The sequence below is a fragment of the Aquila chrysaetos genome, chromosome 4 (assembly GCF_900496995.4).
Source record: "Aquila chrysaetos chrysaetos chromosome 4, bAquChr1.4, whole genome shotgun sequence".
Classification (NCBI taxonomy): domain Eukaryota; kingdom Metazoa; phylum Chordata; class Aves; order Accipitriformes; family Accipitridae; genus Aquila; species Aquila chrysaetos.
In genome coordinates this window covers 43,257,598-43,273,983 of record NC_044007.1, presented here as the reverse complement: position 1 = coordinate 43,273,983, position 16,386 = coordinate 43,257,598, and the positions used below count along the sequence as shown (strand labels likewise).

General features: G+C 36.2%; 1 protein-coding gene across 1 annotated transcript in view; it reads left to right on the top strand.

Annotated features, from left to right (window-relative positions):
* RP1 (RP1 axonemal microtubule associated) overlaps nt 1-16,386 on the top strand; it is a 184,886-nt gene that overhangs the window by 122,341 nt on the left and 46,159 nt on the right. The window contains exons 38-42 of the mRNA XM_030012421.2: nt 6,097-6,248; nt 9,029-9,107; nt 10,701-10,832; nt 11,894-12,075; nt 13,083-13,169. Of these exons, the coding sequence (XP_029868281.2) occupies nt 6,097-6,248; nt 9,029-9,107; nt 10,701-10,832; nt 11,894-12,075; nt 13,083-13,169 (632 nt within the window). The remainder of the gene's footprint in view (nt 1-6,096; nt 6,249-9,028; nt 9,108-10,700; nt 10,833-11,893; nt 12,076-13,082; nt 13,170-16,386) is intronic.

Here is a 16,386-nt window from a genome sequence, read left to right as displayed (position 1 = left end):
AAATTGCAATTCCTTTGTTAAAAGCAGTGGCCACTCCCAATTTTTTCCTGCATCTACAAACACATTTGTTCCATGTTTTTTCATCTCTTTCTGAGCATTGATGTATCCTCTGTCCATGTCTGCTGCATATCCCACCTCATCTGGTGGGGCATGAGGATGATTTTTCAAGCCCAGTAAATCCCATCACAGTTATCAGCTATCTATTATTAATAATTAAATAATCTATTATTAATAATTAAAAACAAAAAAATGAACAAAAAATAAGCAAAATTTAAATGGGAACCTCTGAAATTGCTTTTTTTTCTATCTGTAGAAATATTTCTTCTTAAAAGTGAGTGCCCAAGCCCAGACTGTAGGTAACTTCCCAGATACAATTATATTAAAAAAGCAAGGTCAAATGATTCTGTTGCATAATTTCATTAGGTTCTGTGGGATTATCTCAGAGCTGAATTTGTATTCTGGATATTAGCTAGTATCACAGAAGCAAATGATTTTTTTAATTTCTTTTCTTTAGTCTGTCCATCTTAGTGTTTGTGAGCACATTGTTTTAGTCTATCTGTGTCATGGGCCAAATTATTTAGCATGCACCTTTTTGGACTTTGGATTAAAGGACATTGAATAAATTTTTTCATGAATTCTGAGATAATTCTTTGATAATTCTGTGCAGGACATTGATATGCATATTAACACACTGGGACAAAGTCATTGCACACAATAACAATTAACTTTTTAGAAATTCTTGATATTAGACTCCACATTTCTTGACAATTACTAGATAATTTCTTGATGATTTTTAGAATGCTGTTATTTGTGACTGCAGTTGAAGGCATGCACCAGGACTTATATAGCAATAGGAGCTGTAAGAAGCTACAGTAAGAACTTTGCAATATGTAACCGTCGAAGTAACTATTGAAGATCAATGTTACCTTTTCTTTACTAAAGGATTTTTAATACCATTTGTGAACTGGATTCTTCTGGTGGACATTAGGCTCCTGCGATGGATAAAGTGTTTTTTTTCTGGAGTCTACTGACAACCTGCTCCTCCTCCCTCCCCCAGTCAAGTCTGTTGACATAAGAACATGAAGAATTTAAGTGTTTAATATCTGTAGTGAGAAACATCTGTATTAGCAAACATATTGATCTTTATTAAAAATCACCCAACTTTATGTTTTTGTAGTTAATAGATAAAGTATAACATTTCCACTGCTTTGTTAATCGTAATAGATCAGTATTATGTAGTAGTGTACCATGATGTGTTTGAGCATGGAGTAGTAGTTGTTCACTACATGATACTTAACTTTGCCAGATACAATGCAGTCCAGACTCTCATATTTATCAAATAATTCCTTTTTCATTAAGGTTAATGTTAAGTCTCATGTTGTTTTCCAAATGGAAGTAGTTTAGAGATGCTTCAGCTAATGTAGTCTTTTGACTTACTAGGCTTATTAGCTCAAGCATGGTATCAAACTCGCACAAACCAGGCTGGCTCAGGTGTAGGGCTGGTGAAGTGAATCATGCTGCTGCTTACTTTTACTGATTCAAATTCCTGCTCACTCAGGCATCTCTCTACCACACTCTGTTGTGCAGGTTAGATGAACTCTGTACTTTTGACTAGATTAATAAAATCAGATATTCAACTGGCATAAACTGATTTGCTCCACTGTCTTGAGCGTTATTAGCTGTGTGGCTATATCAACTGAGGATCTTGTCCTGAACCTTTAATTTCACAGAAAGGATGATTTTAATTTTTTGAGACCTCTTATATGATAAATTAGCAGGGTTAGGCATCAAATTTAGTTTTCCACATTTTTTTTGGCCATAGAACCAAACGAACATTTAAAAAATATCCCTCCCTACTCTACTTGCCTTTGATTCTTAGTTGCCTAACTTTCATTTAAAAAAAAACCCTGATTTAATGGGGAATTATGACAATAACCTCTGGAATACTCATTCCCCATATTGCCTTTTTCTATTTATTTTACTATTTTGTAGAGTAGAACTTCTGCAGAAGCCCATGAAAAAAAAAAGTCCCTGTCAGCTATATCTAACACCTCTGAAATACAGCACCCTACCCTGCCCCATTTGCACTCCCACCCCTACTGTCTTATCTTTCCATGGTGAACCTGACAAGCTACAGAGGAGAGCAGAAACAGAAAAGGTCTTGAGAGCTCCAACAGAAGAGGAGTTCATTTGATAGTTCATTTCTTCCCCCACAGCTTTTCTTACTGTTTCCCCCCTATTGGAAAAATTACCTACATTGCCTGATTTCTTTACAAAGCTAAAATCACAATGGTGTAAAAGGTTTAACTATACCTCTGACATTCAGAAAGGATGTGATTGTGTCATTTAAACTGTTCACCCTTGAAAGGCTATTGAGAGTTCTGTGGGCAAATGTTACTGAATTATCACAACAAATGATATTTGAATACATAGTACATAGTAAATTCAACAACAACAAAGGCAAATTCAAAGCAACACCTTCTGTCCTATCTTTAATTCATGTTTTTTCCCCTTTTTAATGAGCATTAGGTGATTGCTTTCAGTTTCACACCATGTTGGCTTACATCCGAAACAGAGCTTTTATAAATAGGATTGGGAAGAGACAAAGAATGGCAAGGTTGAGCAGAACATCTTATTTTAGTAGATTTTTGTTGTTGGGGTATGTTGTTCATCTGAGAGTCAGAATGGTCCCAAACTCACCCTTAAACTTTTACTCCATTTCCCAGCACCTCTTTTGTGTTTTGCCTTCCTTTGTAGGGGTTACTTTGTATATTTTTATTTCACTCATATAGTGGAAGTCCTTTCTCTGATCCAAAACCTTTGAAAATTAATGGAAATATTTGCTGTGACTACATAGAGCTTTAAATTATGCATCAATAGATTCAGCAGATTCCACTGAAAATACTGACTCAGCAAAAACATTAGATATGTTTCTAATTTTCAATGTATATCTCATTTGAATACTACTTGTGTGATTAAAGCTAAGCTCGTGATTAAGTATATTAATGATTCTGGACCACAGCAGTAAAGATGATTGTGAGCACTGTGATTTCTAATCCACCCTACATGAGTGATCGAATCTGTGGACCAAACTCTTCCAATCTTATTCACACAAGTAGCCTTTTGACTTGCAATGAATCTGCTTATATGACCAAGGTATATAGGCAAGGCAATGCTCTACATGATTAACACAGAATCTTACCTTCATAACCTAACTCCTCTAAAAGCAAAAATGCCATTGGCTAAATGCCAAAGACTCACCTGGATAGCTCATGTACTTTCAACTATCCGGATCTCCAGCAAGGGCAAGTCTGTGTAGCTATGCTGACTTTCATGCATCTATGTTGTCTTTCACCTGACAGTGCATATTTAACTGCCTCAAAGAAAAGGTTGACATACATTAGGGCCCCAGTCTAGGAAAACTCTTGGTTTACTTCTTATCACCAAACATGAGTGATGTCATCAATTACAAGTACTTTCCCAACTCTTGGTTTAAATGATTTAAAAAAAAAAAAAAAAATCCCAGAGGAGGTCCCTGAAATAAAGTAAATAGTGCTGCAGTGAAATAAAGTTACTTTTCAGAAAACAGAGTTTCTCATACGTCATCCCCATGTAGTAAAAGATGAAGAGAAACAAAGATATTTCAGAAGTTTATTGCAATGAGCACACCTTTATTAGTGGACTGATACAGCCCTTATTATTTAATGAATCCTTTTAGATACTAATTTTTCAATCAGTATGCAAACCTACCCTTTAGAACCCTTGTTCCAGTTATGTGACCTTTTTATTTTAGACATGTAAAGAAATAGCTATATGTCACAGTATTTGAAATCAGGCCTCTTGATTATAACACTCAATATGAATAGCACCAACTTGTGAAAAGAGCTGTAAGAAAAGCTTAAAAATAAATATCTTCAGAACACTTTTTTTTTTCCTCCCTGTTTTCCTATCACCTACGCATGAAAACAAATGACAGCCTTAGCTTCTGGGTTCTAACAATCATTCTCAAACCTACCAGAAATTTCTCTTAATTATATCTTTTTAAAGGATGTATGGTTTGGTTAAATTGGGCCATTTCTATCTTGGAATAAATTTGATTCAAGAAGCAAACTGTACTGAAAATATCGGATGTTTCCGGGATGTGTACTTAGATATTTGTGTATCCCGTGATATATTTTAGACTGAAATACGTATTTCAGACTTGAATAATGTGTATTTCAGTGCTCTCGGGCTTGTATTGTCGATTGTGAGACTGAAAGTGCTTCTTAGTTTCTCCTCGGTTTCATGTCTGTCTAAAGCTCCATTTCCCTTCTTTGTACACATGTGTTTCCTGGGAAGGCAGACGTTGTACAGCCAGCCAGGTCCCAGGTAGGGACAAGCAGCAGAGTGAGGCTGGAAGACTTTCTCCAGCATGTAACTGTCACATAGTCTAGATGTTGTCTATGTCTGCTTTACTGTACCAGTGATGAAAGCTGTGGGAGTTGGGGCTGAATAGTTTGGAGTAGTCAACGATAGCTCAGTACTGGTAAAATGTTGGATTTTAAGGGTGCTCAGTCCTTAAAAAAAAATCAGTCTTTTTGCACTTTACAGTGGATAAAAATGTTTTCCTCCTTCAGAAAAATATTAGAAAGTTGTGTTTTACAAACCTGTGTTTCTGCAAGATAACAGCTTTTTTTCTTAGGCTGAAGTAATGATGTTTGTGGTTGGAAGCAGAGACCATCTAAGTTTAGACTCCTAACTTTTAGTGTCTATCCCTAGAATATATGGGAACCCATCATAGGTGTTTTCTACAGCACCTGCCTTTCCCTGCTGACTACCTAAGGATCATATTCCTTAATATAACCACCAACATGAGATTCCTAAAGTGACAGCACCAGCATTATACAAATGAGCACAGATTTATTATTGCAATCTGAGGAAGAGCAGACTTACAACACTAGGAGGAAAAAAACCCCAACCCCCAAAAATGCCTTCCTATTTTTTCCTGGGCTCCTCCTTGTTAAAATGATACTCTAAAACCATGAATATTGAGATTGTGACCTGCTTCTGTTTAAGTGTTTCCTTGTTCTTTGTTTCCATGATAAACTCAGGAGCTAAAATAGGTAATTTAAAAAAATGAACATATGAGTTTTCCATGAAGTTTCTTTGGAATTAATGCAATCTGGTCTCGTCTGCATCACTCCCTTGTGTATTCTGTCAGAAAGAGGCAAGGAAGCAGAAGCTTCACAGAGCGGCCATAAGTGTCTCTTCTAATCTCTATACTATGACCACAGCTGAGAAAATCAGGAATGCTTTCCCCGAAACTCAAATTTCACTTAGCTGACCTGTATTTGTGGGTTATTATATAGTACATGGGAGGTTCTTTGGAGACTGATACAAACTGTGAGGAGGTTTTTCTATTTATGTATTAAAGTTGATGTTGAATGAATTTTTAATTCATTATTTCTGTTTCACATGAACATGCTTTAACTCAAGAACATTGTAATAGTATTATGGTCTGACTAGTGAGAAAGCTTGATAGTCTTGGTGTGTTCATTCATTGGGAGGTAATTACGTGAGTTTAAAGCTTAAGACAATCAGGTCCCAGAGTTCTTCTAAGCCACTTCATAAGTATAGACTCCCATTTCATTTCAAGGAGAAAATAATAGGCAGAGAGGGAAGGAAGAAACAAAGAACTATGAGTAAATAGTCTTAGAAAGCAGAACTTAGACTTTCCAAATAGCACATAAACATGAAGTATTTCTTAGGAAGGGATTTCCTACCTTGGGGGGAAGCGGGCAGTACATAGGAGAGAGATCCTGTGCCCCAAGCAGCAGCCAGTAGTGCTGATTTTCTGGGAGTGGTGTCAGAGCAGAACAAATCTGTATCCTGCAGATTGCCAAACAGGGAGTTATGCGGCAGGAATGTGTTTTGGTTATGTATGTCACCAGGACTGAAGAGAACTGTACTCCTTGTTCTGTGGCACAGTATGGGATTTGGATGACATTTGCAATGGTTTCTACCAGGGATTAGTACATAATGCAGGTGTTGGACAAGAAGACAAGGAATAATTTCTCCTGCTGACTTTTTGGTTTTGTATGTGTATTTTTTCTGAAGTTGTGGAATATGCAATCCATTTGCACACGGGAGACTTGAAGAAAGCAGATGCCACTGGTGAGGCTTATCTTTGTATACAAGGACAAAGGAGTGACTCTGGGAAACGATGGCTTAACTCGAGAAACAGCCTGATCACTTTTGCTAGAGGGCAGGTAAAACAATGAGGAAAAATGTAACTGAATCTGTGAGTGTCTTTTTGTCAGAACTTATGTTTGCATAAAGCCTTTCATGGGCAGAGTATCAAAAATACTAATGTTTTATATTCCATATAGACATAATTTTCTCATGCCACAAAGAGGTGATTGTCTCCATAGGTAACGTTGCTTTTAAGCATCACCAGCATTGTGCAACAATGAAACAGTTAAGTTGACAAAGTAATTTTGAGCTGGACTAAATATACTCTAAAAGTTCTATTTTAATATTGAAGACTTTTAAGGCCAGGGAGGTATCAGTGCTTTGTTAAAATATGCCAGATTGATAGAACTGATAACATTTCTGTAGGATATCTTGCCTTTTTACCTGCATTAGACCGTGACCTTTTCTTGTTAACTTTTCTGAACACTAATGTCAGTGTTCCAAGCAGAGTTTTATTTTTTCATGTTTCCAATTCTTCCATCCACTTACTGCTTTTAAACATGGTAAACACATTCTTGCTTTTGAGGCTTAAAGGGCTTTTCCTAGAAGGGTAATTCCTGGAGTAGTTATTGGCATAAGAGCAAAGTAACTAAAACGAATTTCAGATCAAAAGAAAATGTCTAGCTGATACTTTACTAGACCCCACGGTTTGCTCCGAGTTTAGGTTTGGAAGATCTTTTAATTTTTGTTTTAAGGGAATCATAAAATCATTGTGAAGTACATAGGAATCCACTTCTGGGGAGGGCAGGAGAGAGTATTTCATTATTGCCAGCCAACCCAGATTAGTTTGTTCTCTGATGTAGAAATCTAAAGATCTCTGCTTGCAATACGCTTCATTTATTCTTTAAACGTGCCTCTGTTTATTTTATCTGCTTTTGTTTTCACTTCTAAAGATTCTAGAAGACACAATGGTTTTTGTGTGAACACCAAACTAAACCTTTGTTAGTCGTTACGTCCTCTGTATTCCTGTATTTTCTCTCTCCATTGTGGAAGAGAATATGTGTGCCCAATGTCATGTTTGTCAAGAACTGATCAAACTGCTGTCTCAGACGTCACGAAATAAATCTGAAAATAATAATGACAGGATAGTAGGGCTTACCTGGCTTTAAGGAGTAATATAGGAAATTTTATAGATTAATCTTTTGGGTCATATAGATAATAGTTATATACAATATATCTTAAAGATAATACCTTAGAGAAATCTGAACAGCAAGACTGCTTGCTACAATGGATAAGGTAACAGTACAGACTGAAAGAGGGACTGATTCCTGTTTCTTTCAAAAACCTGAACTGTCCTGAGCTTTTTTTTTATTCTTTATTTTGTAAGTTTGTATGTTAAATTTTCTTTAAGAATAAAACTTGTAGAGAAAAATATGTGAACAATACAATTGACTTCTGTGAATACTCACTCCAGTGGAAATATAACTCATCTGCAAATTCACAAGAATTTTTTCTGTATAATCCAGCTTCTGTGTCAGTTTTTGAATGGACCTGCTCAAGAGGCTAAATCCTTCGTCTGCAACTCTAAAGGGCCTTTCTATATCCTGGGCTATAGAAACCTAATCTTTTTCTTATGGAAAAGATTTTGAGTAACAACTGTTTAGGTATTCAGTCTCTCAGTTTTCTTTACTCCAACTTGCCCTCAAATGCCTAATTCTCTGTTCTTAGTCTTTGCTCTTTTTTTCTAGATGACTCCCATGATCAGTATGGTCCTCACAGGTAGCATGAATTTTTGTATGTCATTTTACTTGGCAGCAACTATGGGAATAATACAATGTTTTTAATGTTTGTTTTGAAACCTTCAAATTGGTCTCCAAATTTGTCTTCAAATGCGCTTTCAACCCAACCTTTCCAAGACAACTACTTCTGTCTACAACAGGATAGCTTACGAAGTCACAGGAAATAAAACAGTATTACTCATGGAGATTTTATTCTACAGCTGGTTTCCCAAAAGAGTAGATGAATCCATTCATGAACAGTATGTTTCCAAACCTCGTTTCTTCAGGCCCAGTTCAAAAAAGCCAACAAATACACACTTTAAGCAATGTGTGTCCCCAGTGTCAATGTGCATACTTATGTGAGCTTTCCTACCGATTATGAAGGAAGATGACTGTGCAAACTTGAATATGAAAGAAGGTGAATGTACTACAAAGATTTACAGTAGGGAAAAAAGGGAAGATTCCATGAAGTTTACTCATCATGCAAGTTTGTTGTATGTGGAAAATTTGACCTATTATTATAGAGACGGCTTCAGTGAAAAATCCTTATCCCAATAGCATAGTGATTGAAACCTTCCCAGACACTATTCATTTCATTCCCATTTACCTGCCTAATTCCTACTAAATTAACTGTGAATTTTAGTGAAAATGAAATTCGTCCAGATTTTCCGAATTATTAGGCAACTGTTGTTCATGAGTTTCATTGGGAGTTAGGTTCTGGATCAAAGTAACTTTCAACACAAGTAGTAATTGATCTGATTTGGTTATTTCAGGACATGACAATACTAGAAATGAGCACTTTATTGCTAGTGCGTGTATCTGATGTTTCCAAAATTACTTCCTATTAAATACAGCAGCATTTTGAAATTCATAATATTAACTGGATCAGAAAATATCAGTCGTAGCATGTAATGTTTAATTATGAACTCAAAGACAATGGAATGGCATAAGCAAGATAAATTTGCTTCCACTGAGATACAAAACAATGACCAGACACACAAGGCTAAACTGATAAATATTCAAAACAGATACATATTAAGTTTAAGTAAAATATTATTTTGATTATTTTCGTATTGCAGGTGGATGTTTTCAAAATCAAAGCAGTATACCTTGGCAAGTTGAACCAGGTTCTTGTTGGATTTAAGAGTCTAAAAAAAGGTCAGCAATTTTTTCAGTTAACATATGTTAATAATAATGTAGATTATCAGATTTAGGAGATCCTAGAACTTCTGAAATGTCTTAAATTTAAGATTAAAAATCACAATTTTTTTTTAAAAGTTCTAGAAAATTTGAAATTGCTCTCCATTTTCTGCAGTTCATTATTTCTGTTGGACTATACACGTGAAGTATTCAGCTTGGTTTTACTAAAATGTGCAAAAGATTCCTAGGAAATGTGGCAATGTAAAATGGTAAAATTATATGTGAAAATTTTCTCCATAAAAGTTATTATATATTTATGAGTAGAGTCAAGAAAGCTTTTGTTTTTCAGGAAGCAATATGACATCATGCTTTTGCAATTTTTGACATTTTTTTTTTCTTCCTCTCCATGTTTAGATGATGGACATTTTCATTTTAAAAGAGATTTTTTTTTCAGGACTAAACGCTTCTAAGATAAGGACAGAAAATCAGTTCATCATATTGGGAAGTGGAACATGGAAGAAAGGCTGTTCTGGCCTCACAGCTTTTTTGCTTCTAACCCATGAGAAATACATTCTTTTCTAAGGGATTCTGCATATGTGAGGTTGAGTGGCAGATAAAAAGGCGGCACTTCCTGCAATATTTTTTCTTGTCTTCCAACTCCACAGCAGCTGTTGGAGTTAAAGAAAATTACTTACTTCTTAAAAATACATAGCAACAGCAAAGAGCATCATTAATTGATATTTTATTCAATACTTTGGCTACAATTTTGGCCCATTGTTTTTAGAGGCAACAGACCAGAGATGCTACAGATATCCTACTTCTGCAGATAATGTTGATACTGGAAATAAGATTGTTCCAGAGCATGATAAGCTGAGTCTTTTGGGTTTTTTTGTTTATCAAAAACCTAAGACTATAAGATGATGTAGGTTAAACTCAGACTCAGAAAAACTGATTTGGAGACTATTATTTCGTATGTATTTCCTAGATAGTAACATTAAAAGGAATGATCAAACTTTCATTGACTTCACCAAGACTTGGAGTATAACCAAGTTTACCAAGACTCAGAGATCTAGGTCTTCAAATGCTTTGTTTCCAGAGAATCAACACAATGGTCTCAATCAAGAGAAAACCTTCAGCTGAAGTTTGTGCCTTATTAGATAGCATAGAACCTCACCAGAAAAAAAGTTGTGTGTTGAGTGGATTTTCTGATGGCTAATGTGGTAGAAATCCTGATCCTTTTTCCTTTAGGACATTGGTAATACCATTTCCTGTGGGGAACTTCTCGTGCCTAGAGATCTCATACAGAAGCCATTCCATCTTTTGGGACACCAATAGATCATTAAATCAAATCTATCCCTATGTTTAATTTCACAAGATCTGTAAAAACTTTAAGACTTCTTTACTTTGTTGAGTATTTTGGAGAGTAGGGGAACACACAGAAACACATATACACACAGCCAATATATTTTCAGAAGTCTTATTTCCTTAAGAAGTGCAGCAAAAGAAAACATTTTATTGATTTTCTAAAGATAGAAACTTATGACTGCATACACAGAACATTTTGTTGCTTAAAATGTATAAATTAATAATGTCCTGTTTATTTTCAATCAGATGAGTGGTTCTTGGAAAAAATTGTTATACAAGAAGTACTCTACCCTTTTTCTGCACATGTTTTTATTCACAATGACTGGATCAATAAACACTCAAGGACAGATTTTGTAGAAGTGGCAATTCCGCTCAAAGGTAATACTAGCAGAAATGTCCTTCATTTGCATGCATCACTACTGCATGGCAGAGCAGAACAGAACCAGTACAAAGCTACTTCACAATGTAGGCAGAACTGAGCATTGATGGTGTCCTGGTTTCAGCTGGGATAGAGTCAATTGTCTTCCTAGTAGCTGGTACGGTGCTATGTTTTGAGTTCAGTATGCGAAGAATGTTGATAACACACCGATGTTTTCAGTTGTTGCTAAGTAATGTTTAGACTAAAGTCAAGGATTTTTCAGCTTCTCATGCCCAGCCAGCAAGAAAGCTGGAGGGGCACAAGAAGTTGGGATGGGACACAGCCAGGGCAGCTGACCCAAAGTGGCCAATGGGGTATTCCATACCATGTGATGTCATGCCCAGTATATAAACTGGGGGGAGTGGGGGCAGGGGATCACGGCTCGGGGATTAACTGGGACTTGATCGGTGGGTGGTGAGCACTTGCACTGTGTATCATTTGTATATTCCAATCCTTTTATCATTACTGCTGTCACTTTATTAGTGTTATCATTATCATTATTAGTTTCTTCTTTTCTGTTCTATTAAACTATTCTGATCTCAACCCACGAGTTTTACTTCTTTTCCCGATTTTCTCCCCCATCCCACTGGGTGGGGGGGAACTGAGTGAGCAGCTGCATGGTGCTTAGTTGCTGGCTGGGGTTAAACCATGACAGATGGTCACCCAATGGTGAGGGGCAGGGGCCTGGAGCAAGGTGAATCATGCTTTCTGTAAACAAGGAGGAAGAAATTATGCCTGGGATGGAAAAGATGGAAATGGCAGTATTGAAATAGTCTCTTCTGGCAGCACATATCCTGTCCTTGGGACAATACAGAGAAGATAGGCATGGATTCATGAAAGAGCTGGCCTGGTTTCTACACCTCCACAGGGCTAAAATGAGTAATGAGAGTTTTGTGGCTTTGTTGCCTGTCTTGACTGTGCTAGATCCAGCACTACCAGGCACTGTAATCTTGTACCTTTGGGTTTATACTGCCTTACAACTTGGACACGAGCTCTGAATATGTGTTTGTTTGCATTGCAGAAACATCTGTGACATCTCTTCTCACAAAAAATTTTGATACTAAAAGCAGAGGACGATGGCAAACATGGGTGCACTGCATACCAGTACCAAAAGATGTTCCTGATATTAAAGTTGTTGTATTTGGAAGAAAAGGGAAATCCCCTGCACAGGAAGTTCAGAATCTGAATGACAATCCATTTTTGGTCAGTTTCTTTTTTTTATTTCACACAAACCTTACCAAATAGTTTCAGTAAAGTAAGAATTGCAGCCAACATATGTGAGGTTGTGTGGAATGATTTTTTTATTTGTTTTGATTTTTTGAGTTAATGTTTATACGTCTATGTCTTAAATAAACAGCACTTGGAGAACTTCTCACATGTGGGCTACTACATATTGCTTAGGAAATCTCTCTTGAGCAAATGCCAACTTTGACATGAAAAACCTCATTAACTTTGTATTAAGACTAGTAGGCCTTAACAGTTGGGCAATAAATAATGAAACTATTCCATACTTCCTTTACGTTCTACTTCTCAAACCTGTGTCTCTCTACAATCAGCTTGGGCCTAGGCAAATATCAGTTCTGTAGTTTGCACATGAAGTTAATGGCAGCTTCTAGACAGGTGTGTGAACCTGGGTCACGCCTTTTGAAAGGTTTTTATTCCTAAACATGGAAAAAAGTCATTACCCCTCTTGCAAAAAGGCAATATAAACATCACTTGCTTAACTGCTGCAAGATGAAAAGCCACAAGCAGCAGTGTGTGATATGACCTACAGAAACCAGCCATCCTTTCTTCTGAGCACTAGAATAACGGAGAACAGAACCAATAGCCACGTCTAGAAATCATCTTGAGTTCAAAATTCCAGTTCAAGCTTGAGAAGAAAGATGTGATGGAGAGGCAGTAAATAGGAAAGTGAAAAGAATAGTAATATGAATTCAGCTTGGAAATACAGAATCAGTCATGGATTTCCTTGCTTTTCATATGTTGGCCTAGGCTCTGCAGCCAATTCTCCCAGTTAAAAATAAATGTAAATTATGATACAAATGTGAGTCCAAATTAACTTGCAATCCTAATGGGACTTCTTCACCCTAACATTAATGTCTTTGATATTTTTACCTATTTTATTTTTCTTTTTACAAGGGCGTAAAGTATGTCATCCAAATTGTTACATACAACATATAGTTAATTTTTTTTCTTTATTTTCCTAACAGTTGACTGTTGGTGATATTGGAGATATAACAAAAGTTTCCTTTGTGTTATTTGGTCCATGCTTGGGAAGAGGAATTAAACTTCACAAGGTATTCCAAATACACCATATATAAACTTGTAATATTTTCATAATACCAGTAAATATCTTTTGTTGAGAGACAGATTGTTAGCTTCACTCTGCACCACACTAGCAAGGCCACACATCTCTTGGCTCAGTTACCTGGTATCTACAGGTGGTCACCTAGAGCTTCCACATCTCTCTGTGGGCAGATCTAGCTTGTTTGCGCCTGCTGAAGTGCATATAGCTATACATATTCACTGATGTGCAGATCCATTCTGCATAGCTCATCGTGTCATGGAAGGCAGTGTTTTCTGCTGATGTTAGGAAATGTTAATCCCTGCATTGAAATACCGACAGTCTCCTGACACAGAGCAACCTACTTGTGGAAACCAATTAAGCTGATACTTTAGTATTTATTCATTACAACATGGTCATCAGTGGGCCTTAAACATCTGATTGTAGTTTAGTATGTACTTAAGAAGTCTCATAAAAAAGGATGGAGATATGACTTAATGCTGTCAATCTTATAATTCAATCAGATTTTAAATGTATATCTTTCCCTAGGGTGGGTAGGAAGATTGAATAGAAAGTTGTTGAGCCTGATAATACTTGAGCTTTGGGGAAATACTTAAAATTGAAGGTTAACGCAAAGAAAAATTGTGTCAATGAGCTCTGTCCTCTGCAAGGGCCAAAAAACATTCTGGACAGAGCATTGAATTATTCTGAAGTCAGTAGAAGAATGTTTTTCTGAACTGGGCCTCACAGTACCTTAACACTACTATGGATTTAAAAGAGCAAAGGGTGATTTCCTATATGAATAAACAGTCCAGAAAGTGTTCTGATGGGAAATGCTAGAGACAGCTGCATTCCAGCCTGAAATTTGAATGGGTTTATAGTACTCAAAGGAACATTAAGTCTGAGTTTATGAGCTCCTCTGAGGATAGAGGAGGAGTTTATCTATCTTGTTCATGTTTGCTCCCAAAATGTGTTCTTTATCAGCTAATTTTGTAGTCTCAGTTTAGGCTACAAGAATGGAAAGTATAGGTAAGCACAACTTATGATTTCTCATTTTAAATATGCATCTCCAGACTATTTGATAAAGCATGCCAAAAATATGTTGACACTACCCTCACTATATCCATTGTGTGATTATGTAATATAAGATTTCAGCCTACAGAACTGGTGGCTCAAAACATGGCAGAAAATTCATAAATGTAATAGTCTGCTTTCTGCTTTCTTTTCAAAGACAATCCTCTGCAAATGGCTAAGTGATTTTTGTTCACACTTTTAAATACTTCAAAAGTTATTTGGTAATTGGTTTATTAGTAGCTATAAATTGTTATAATCTGCAAGAAGTCAGTAGGTTGCTATAGACCTATGTAGTCTCTTCTACTGGTGCACTTACAACCCACAACATAAGGCACAATAACATATACTGCTTGTGCCAGTAATATGCTTATAACATCTATTACTCATTTATTAGTCAGCTTATAAATTATTTATACATGGAAGCATAATCTAAAATGTAACAAGTTGTTTTCACTTTAATAGGACTCTTACAGTGCAGTGAAAAATAGAGATGCTGTACAGAAATAGAAAGACTACAGGAGGCAGTCAGTATGTGTAAGCTCACCATGAATCAGTGGTCAAACCCAGGCTCAATTGAAAAGAATTCCCTTCCTTGCTTTCTCCTTAAGTGAAAGAAGTAATAGCCAAAGTTTCAGAAATTTCACAAAAATGCAGATTACAGATGAAACTGCAAAGGCTAAAAAGGAGATAAAATCCCTACTTTGCTTTTGCTACTCTCTTGTTTTCTCTATTCTGGTGTTCACAGCAGCTTCAGAGTACCTGTGTTTTTCCTGTTAATCTCCTATGGTTTTCTGCACACCTCTGTAGAAAATGATATAACCTTCGCTAAAATTTATGTCTTTTCTGTAACTTTTGAAGATTTATGTACTATAGAATGAGTAGCTTTTCCTTGCTTAGAAATAGAGTTTCAGGCCCTTTCCAAAATAATATACGAAATCACTTTTACTTTTACACAGAATACAGAAACACTGTATGATTTGGAGATAAAGTTCACACTTAGATGTAACCTTACAACTAACAAGAATTTGTCAGGTACATTTTATTTTAAGGCCAAAGACTGCATAAATTTACACATCTCATTTTTATGAGGCCAGTCTCTGCAGGTCGTCTGCCTGTGTATGCAGGTAACCCTTAGTCCAATTTTAATACAGATAGAAGTTTGTGATACTTATTGATATTTAGTTAGGGATGTTTATATTGATAGAAGTTAGGGAAGATATTTTTTGTATGAGAAGAAGTTAGACATTTAGTGTGAGAAAATTCAGTTATTGCAAGTGCAAAAAATGGGTAAAAAACTGGCTGCAATTTTAGTGGAATTTAATACTATCTAAAGAAAAACACTGTTTATTCAAGTAATTACTGGTTTAATTCTGGAAATGGTCATGAGGAATTGTTTGCTTTCATCTGGAAGCCTTGTGCCTGTTCTCATGAAGAACTGGGCACAAAGCATAAGCAGTAACGGAAAAGGTTCAGTAATTACATTTCTAGGAACTCCAGGGCAAGATAGCCTGACAAATTTTTTAAGAGTGGAACTGTCAAATTCCTAATTATTTCCATTATATAATTAAATTATATAAATATTTATGCATTTCAAAGCTTGCACTTGAAGTCTATGTAAGGAAATCTGTACTCAGGATTTTCAAACAGTGGTATGCGTATCCTGTACAATGAGCCACACAAACTTTTGCTGCTGCCGCCGGTGTCAGTAGTGGTAGTTAGTCACCACAGTAATTTTGGGAATCCCTGCCTAAGAATTTCAATTACTTAATGTCTTGATGAAATTCAGGTTTTGTTTCATTTTGTTTTGTCATTAATGTCTTGAATATAATATTTCTATACAAAGAGATTCTAAAGGCTGATGAAACCATTTCTGCAAACTTGTAGTCATTAGCTCTGTACCAAGTTCAATCCTGCATATAACAGTTACCAGAAATGTTTCTGCATATGCTTGATAATTTGTCATTCTGTATTTTATAACCTGACCTAGGATGAAGTTCATGATCTGAGTTGCCCTCCTGGGAATCTGATCTCCACATTGACTGTCTCAGTAGCTAGGATAGGTGGGCTCCCAAGGCTGTGCTCCCTCAGTTGGTTTGGAGGTTCTAAGTTCACAAATTTGGAACATAATTTGTTCAGTCTCCACTGAGTATTTAACA